The 7,856-nt window shown below is 50.5% G+C and overlaps 1 protein-coding gene across 2 annotated transcripts in view; it reads right to left on the reverse strand.

Moving 5' to 3' along the window:
* The window catches only part of Shc4 (SHC adaptor protein 4), a 93,850-nt gene extending 86,959 nt beyond the window's left edge, over positions 1-6,891 (reverse strand). The window contains exon 1 of one of the 2 annotated variants that reach the window (XM_075962032.1): positions 5,485-6,891. In XM_075962032.1, coding sequence (XP_075818147.1) covers positions 5,485-6,069 — 585 coding nt within the window. In that variant the 5' untranslated portion in view covers positions 6,070-6,891. Of the gene's footprint in view, positions 1-5,319; positions 5,360-5,484 lie in introns of those variants that run through there. The other variant, XM_075962033.1, reaches the window with a different exon arrangement.
* Positions 6,892-7,856: the final 965 nt, after the last annotated feature.

The following is a 7,856-nucleotide window of genomic DNA, read 5'->3' on the forward strand; positions in this document are numbered from 1 at the left end:
CAGAGAATTTGGTTTTTGGGTGCCTTCCCTTGGAAAGCTCCCATAGCACCCTCGTCAGTTCCCACAAAGGCGGCCTGCTATAAAAGAGGAAGAAGTCTGGACCCTGAGTCTGTCTGGCTTTTCTCTCCAATAACCTCGCTCTCGCCGCGTCTCACCAAGAGGCCATCTGCCCCAATGTGATGCCGTCAAGGCTGTGATGCCGTCAAGGGACCTTCACCTGATGGACCTGTCCAGTTCTGGACTTGCAGCCTCCAAGGGGGTGAATTGAGTCAGTCCCTTTTCTCTATAAAATATTTCAACGTTGGATAATTCTTATAGCGATGGGAAGCAGACTAACACAGACTCCTTGCCACGATTCCACACTCGCTTTTAGTTTCTTACTGCTACTTTAAGACTGCTTTCCCACAAGAAAAAAAAAAGCTTTCATTTTGATCTTTCAAAAGCACGCCCACCACCCTGACCAGGAAGAGCCGACCTGCAGTAGCACACACAATGCAGGGACCTAGGAGAAACAAGCAAGGTGAGCTGAGGAAGCCAGAGTGTTATCCAGGCATCTGGAGCCCACCACCGAGGGGATGCGTGGTTTGAGGCGAGGCGCTTCTCATAATCAAACCTCTGTCTGCTCAACTGTGAGAGCCTAGACTCGCTGACCCCCATCACTGTGTCTGGTCTGCTGTCCAGTGGTGAAAAGAACTGGAGAGGTCACAAGGTGCGTGAGGGTCTCAAGAGAAGCCACTTTGTATATGCATTGCCCTGCGCTCGCTCTCTCTCTCTCTCTCTCTCTCTCTCTCTCTCTCTCTCTCTCTCTCTCTCTCTCTCACACACACACACACACACACACACACACACACACACACACACCCTATACTCCACCCCCACCCTCTTTACACCCACCAGCTCCACTCAGGAATAAGATGCCTTTCTTGCCTCAACAGTGGCAGCCAGCTAAGGGCCATATAGAAAGGGACAATAATTACCCAGTGTGCCCCTAAAGCCGTTCCTTCTACTGGCCACCAAGAAGCTACTAGGAAGTTCCTCCAGGAAGCTTTAATAACAGAGATCCTGATAATATAGATGAATGGAAAGGAAGCCCCGGACTCGAGCTCCAAGACAGCATTTCATTCCAACTTCTGGTTTTAAACAGGCAAATGAAACCCCCACCCAAGATCATACAGTCGGTGTCAGAGTCGCTGCTTTAGCTCAGTCTTCTAAGGAGGAAGGAGACCCAGAGCCACTGGGTGCTGGTGCTGGGAGATGGGAGCACTAGCCTTGCTGTAGCCCGCAGTCCTGGGCTCCCCCACGAAGAAGGAACTGTAAGTTCACACGTAGTATTGTGGACTATATCCAGTTCAGACAAACAGGATTCAGAGTGTTAGCTTATCGGCTCACGAATCAAACACATTCTTTGACAGGGGACATCCTGGGGAAGGAGCAGGCTGTGATATTTACAAAGGTAAGGAAGAAACCCCTCAATTCATGTACAGCTGCTGAACACAAGAAGGCCCATGTGAGCAGATGGGTCATGAAGAGGAATCCTCCCAATCGGAGCAGGTCCTCCCAATGGGAGCAGGCCTTAATTCCGCTACTCCTGTTCCCGAGGGCAAGGATTTGGCCATGGACACCATGCAGACTGCAGTGTGAACACAGTGGCTGAGAAGAGAGGGGTGTGCCTGTCGCCCCCAAACACCAAGAACTGTTGGCACTCACTGAAAACTGCAAGAGGCAGGAAGGATTCCTCTCCCAGAGCCTGGGCAGAGAGCTGGCCCGTCTAAGGTTTCATTTGAAGCTTCTTGACTCCTTAACTGGAGTAAAGTTCTGTTGCATAAACCACCCAGGTTGTGGCACCGGAGCCCTGGGTGCAATCTGGGTGCAATTCCAGTCTGGGGCAATGGTTGAGAGAGGCTAGGCAAAGTGCAGGAGTTGAGAGTCACACAGATGCACAGCCAGGCCAGGTGTATGCACTGACCCTGGAAGAAAGCTTTCCTGCACAGTGTGGCCTGCCGTTTACTTTGCTCCATCAATACATTTCTAGGTAATATGTCAGGGGGGAGGTTGCTAATGGGAAGAGAAGGGGGGGGGAGAGTAAGGCAAACAGGATGGGACCTCCGTCTGCTACTCACTAGCTATTGTATGCAGGCATCATAACTGTCTAGGCTGATTTAGAGAAAACAGTCTTCTGCAGAGGATAGTAGCTAGGACCACTAGGGGACATCTCCAAGGAGCCTCTTTCTGCCTTAGTCTTTGAATTATGTTAGGGTTGGGAGTGGGAGGAATAAAGCTAATATTTTAAAGGATAGAGAAGGGAAAGAGATGCCTGGAGTCATTAGATGCTGGTGCAAGAGATGCTCAAGAACTCAGGGCTCGCTCTTTTTGGTCCTCACACTCACTGCAGATTGTGTGGGGCACCTCAGAGACCAACAGGAGTGTCTGTCGATGGCTAGAATGCCTTGGGAAGACCTCAGAGGAGTAAGACTTTGTCTTGAAGACAAAAGTCACCATTTGACACTATGTAAAGAACTTCACCTACTCCAATACTTTACCCAGACTACAGCCTGTTTTGGTAGCTCACAAAGACTGGGTCATTAGCCCACCTTCCCTGAGAACCTTCCAAAAGAATCAAAATCTGAGCTAAACCAAAGTTCCTTAAAAATAGGCTCTTGCACTTGGGAGGGAGAAGCAGGTGGATCTCTGTGAGTTCAAGGCCAGCCTGGTCTACAAAGTAAGTTCAAGGATAGTCAAGGCTGTTACACAGAGAAACCCTGTCACGAACCCCCACACTCCAAATAGACTCTTAAGAGTCAAAGAAAAATTTTTGATAGCATTACTAATTCTACATTAAGATCATGAGAAAAAACTTGTTTAAAGGTTGTTTAACCCAAAGCCAACTCTAACTTAGGGTAGATGGAAAAACGGAGTCTCTGTTGCAGTGAATGAAGATGCCATCACAATGCTGATTCATACCCAGGATACAGCATCTCCACCCAAGGGACTGCCTTCCTGTTGACCCTGTTCCCATACTCTCCACGGCATCACTAACATTTGAAACAGGACACCGACCTGTCTATTCATTAAAAGCTCCACAGGGATGGGACCCATTCTGATGCTTAGAGTTTGTCTATTTTGTTGACCAATGTCTGGTTTCTACAGCAGTTCCTGAAATGGGATTGGTTCACCATATGTGTAAGTCAGACGTATGAGTGACTGGGAGCAGAGAACAGTGCTCACATATGTGGATAAGGAAGCAGAACGGGTGGCTGCTCCTTTTACTTACAAAATTTGTACCTAAGTCCTCACTGGCAGCATGTCTACTGGCCATCCAGGATGTCTCTTGACCCCTTGACCTGAATCTAACACTCCAAACAAGCTTTTATTCACATCTTCATATTGAGCCCGTACACAAGAGTATAGCAATCATGGTATGTCTCATTGATGCAATAATTTTCACTGAAAATTAAGAGGTTGGTGCTTCATTTTTAAAAATTGGTTCACATCCCAATAGAGTTGTGAGGAACAGAAGGCCAACCCCGGGTGGGGCCCTGTGGGGAAGAAAGCTAAGAATGGTAAATAGGAGACATGAATCCCGACCTCATTCTCTTTCTGACTTGAAAAATTCCTCCTTCGGAATTCCATTTCCTCAGAGACATTTTAACTGATAACACAACAAATAGAATCCTTTTGTTTTCTGAGTTAGGATCTATACACATTAATATATTTTAGGCTTTGTATATTTATTGGTACAATATTGTGACGTGCATCTGGGTCACGGGGTCAGCACTTCTCCTGCGGTAAGTGATTACCACTGTGAGAAGTCCGCTGGTCTCCTCATTAAAAACCCAGAGACCCTGGGAAGGGGACCTCCCGGGGGAAATGGGCATCACCCAGCAACTCTTCACACTTAAAATTATACAGGTCTGTGGGTGTGGGGGTGCAGGACATGAGGAAAGGGGGGGCAGATAGGAATCTGAAGCAATGGGCAGGTGCCAAGATCATAGGTTTGGGAATCCCTCCAAACCACAAAGGGCTGGCACCCAACAGCTTGACAAGTGCAAAGCACCTGTGGGCTTTCCTCAAACATGCGAGCCTGGCCAGGGTGTGCTGCACCCCGGAGAGGGCAGGAGCTGGGTTTATCTTCCTTAGGGGCTGTACCAAGCTGTCCCCAGAGCCCGTCCTCCTTGCAGTACCCATCATTAAGCCTTCCTTGAGATCCATGTGCTCCGTTTGCAACACAGTTACTCACGCTTCAGTTTCTACCTTCAGTTCTGACTTTTTAAGCTCAACACTGAGCCGAGGAGACAGTTTACCTGTATACCAGCACCCCTAGATAGCACCTGTATGCCAGCACCCCTAGATATCTCCTGTTTACCAGCACCCCTACATATCTCCTGTATACCAGCACTCCTAGATATCAGCTGTATGCCAGCACCCCTAGATATCAGCTGTATGCCAGCACCCCTAGATATCTCCTGTTTACCAGCACCCCTACATATCTCCTGTATACCAGCACTCCTAGATATCAGCTGTATGCCAGCACCCCTAGATATCAGCTGTATGCCAGCACCCCTACATATCTCCTGTATACCAGCACCCCTAGATATCAGCTGTATACCAGCACCCCTAGACATCAGCTGTATACCAGCACCCCTAGATATCAGCTGTATACCAGCACCCCTAGATATCAGCTGTATACCAGCACCCCTAGACATCTCCTGTATACCAGCACCCCTAGATATCAGCTGTATACCAGCATCCCTAGACATCTCCTGTATACCAGCACCTCTAGATATCACTGTTGTAATCTGACACATCGAGAGCAAACTTAGGAATCCCCTTTCCTAATTCCCTCTGTTTCTGTCTCTGGCACCCTGAGTGTTACCCAAGATTAAACTTTGGAAGTCGCTCTTCATCTTAATTCATCTATACCCTCCATGAAGAACAGCATGCATTCCCACTGGTCCCAGGCATCTGTTCTTGCTCCCACGGTCCTATGCAGGCAACTAAGGCTGGCTCCTGCTACAACACTCGGGGCTTTGCTAGGTTTTCAGAAGTGCTTGTTAAATGTCAGATTCAGAAAATTTAAACCGAGACAAGGCCCTTGACACCTTCCTCTATCTTGGCATGGAAACCTCTACTGTATTCACCTCAAGTGTAAGAGTCAGAATAGCCTATTAGGTTTCAACTATGAATCCCACGAGACATCTTTGACGCTGGACCAGAGAAGACCTTAAGTTGCCATCTTGTCTGTCTCTGTGAGAAGCTATGTCTGCCTATCTGTTAGCAGTCCCTCATACCCGAGGAGCAAAGAGGGTCTGACTCTGGTACCTGCCAGATCCCTGTAGCAAATCTGTAAGGACGATTCTCATTTCTGTAGATACAACGGTAGGTATATCTTCTTGCAGCCTAGAACCCAGCCAGGTAAGATGAAGCCCCTGCAGAGAGCCAAGCGCCTTCCTGCCCGTGCTCAGGGAGTAGACCTTACAGACTTACCCTCACACAGTAGTGCAGACCGGACCCCAACAGGTGCTGCAGAGAATGCCTGTCCTGCCTGCTCCTAGGGGTTGGTTGTCCAGGGCCAGGCAGTGGGCAAGCATCAGGAGGCAAAGTGGTGGCCCTGGGTCCCACCTGGTCCGGATACGGTGTAGGAGCAGGCCCAGTCCTGTTTAGACTGGTCTCTGGGGAAGCTGGACTGCTTGGAGCCTGATCCTGGCTCTCTTGAAGCTTCAGCCGGGGTACCTCTTTGGTACCCAGGCAAAAGGTTTTCAGACTCAGAAAAGTGACTGGGTTGGCCAGCTTCATGCTTGCCATACGGGGGATCAAGGTGCACAGCGCGGTGGGGCTCTCCTGGGTGGGCACAGTGGCATCTTCAGCCGGCAGGTGAGGGGCCAGGGCTGGGTAGGGAGGCGGCGACGAGCCCTTGTTTCCAACCGAGCCTCCTGGACTCGCTTCATCCAAAGACGTGATGGACTCGTTCCGAAAGCGGCTGTACTTGGCCCTGTGAAGCATCCCCAGGTGCCCAAAGAATCCTACATACAGAGCGAGTCCTGCCTGGCTGTCCTGGCTGCGTTCTCGCATAGCCTTGGAAGGGCTGAGACGGGCCACCGAAGCCTAAACTGCTTCACTGTCCGCTAGACCCTCAAGCACAGCCACCTTTCACTTCTGCTCCGGCGGTCACCCGCCCGGGTCCCTGACTTCTCAAGGATAACAGGCCAGGAAGATGCCTCCTCGGTTCTGATTGCAGTCTCTTCCCGGCCCTGGCAAAGGCCCGGGGAGTTGGGGAGGGGGTGAGGCGGTCCTCTCCCCGGAGTCCCCAGGCTGGGGCAGCAGTGCCACCACGCCTCTAGCCTTAGCAGAAATATTTACCCCCCTTCCCGCTGCGCACAGGAACTTTCAAACCTGCTCCCTCCAGCTCCCACGGGGCGGGGCAGCGACTGGCCCATTAACCCTTTATTTGTTCCGTGATTGCTCATTTCAAAGGGAAAAATAAAAAAAGCACATAAGAGTCAAAGGCCCTTCTGTATGGGCTGGGGTTATGACGGCTGCCCTCTCTCGGAGGATCTTGGTTCTGGGCCACCAGCCAGGAGTCCTAGCGACGGGCGCTGGTCCGCATTGTTCCTCCTGCTTGAGGTCCGGGCATCCTCGGTGCAGCTCGGGTCCAATCCCGGCCGGCCCACCCCTTCTCGGGGTGTCCTTCCCTCCCGAACCCTCCTGCAGTCTCCTTCAGGAGCCTGTGCACAGCAGAACGCTGAGCAGAGCGGATGATACGCAGGCTGTTGAAATTTTTATGAATGAACTTTGCCGAATGAATTTCCCTCGTTGTGTGAGAGCTAATAAATCTGTGAATGGAGCCGAGAATAGCTGTAATTGACTGACCGGTTGGGGTGGGGTGGCAGGGGTGCTGCTTGGTTTTCGTCCAATCAGACTGCAGCTTCATGAGTCATGCACAGCCAATATACTAAACTAGTAGCCGGGAGAAACGTAGCCTGGCGGAGAGGAGGGAGGGTGGTGTCGGAAGAATGGGTTAAAAGTAAAAGCAATCTTTGCTCCTGGATCGTCAGTATGCTGGGAAAGCAGAAGATTAAAAATCGATTTCCTTTTGTCTTGGGATGGGGAGGGGCGAGAAAAGAGCTAGAAATTAGATATATAGTACCACGGACATTAGGGCATATGGTACACAAACAACACTTGTGCGAAGCCTAGATTAATTTTTCTTAGAAACGTAATTCTTTTTTTTTTTAATTGATTGCCGCTCCATCTTCCGTGTGGTGTAATTTCCTGAGCCCATCAAATGCCCCGGGAAGACGACAGTGAAGGCTGAGCGCACCGGAAGCCGGAGCCCCAGATGGGCAGGAGAAATGCAGGTTCATTCAGGAGCTGAGAAGAGGGACCGGCTGAGACCCTGGGGTGGGGGTGGGGCGGGATTCTCCGGGAGGAAGCAGCTGAGGTTGCATTTCTCTGTGAGCCTTGGCTCTAGTACCTGAGACTATTCATGAATTCAAATACCAAGGCAGCAGCCAAGAGAGTCTGGGAAGAGGGCCACCTCATCTTCCCACTGACCACAAGCTGCTTTAGCCCCTGAGTACTCAGGACTGGGCCTGGACTCCGGGGGCCGTCCAAACATGGTCTTGAATGAGCTGGGTGCAGGTGTCGGGGAGGAAAGCCCCCTCACCTCAGCTTCCTTCGCTCTTAGGCTCAGAGTGGCTTTTCAACATCCTGTCTATCAACTTCGTTAGCGTGTGTTTTTCTCTGGGAAGGTCCTTTGTAACTTCATGTGCCTTCTTTTCGATCCTTCTTCTTGCACTTCCACAGCTGGCAAAGGTGGCATTGCTAAATCAGAGCTCACGTGCCCAGGACGTGAGGAG

Source organism: Microtus pennsylvanicus, chromosome 2 (assembly GCF_037038515.1).
Source record: "Microtus pennsylvanicus isolate mMicPen1 chromosome 2, mMicPen1.hap1, whole genome shotgun sequence".
In the NCBI taxonomy this organism is placed as follows: Eukaryota; Metazoa; Chordata; class Mammalia; order Rodentia; family Cricetidae; genus Microtus; species Microtus pennsylvanicus.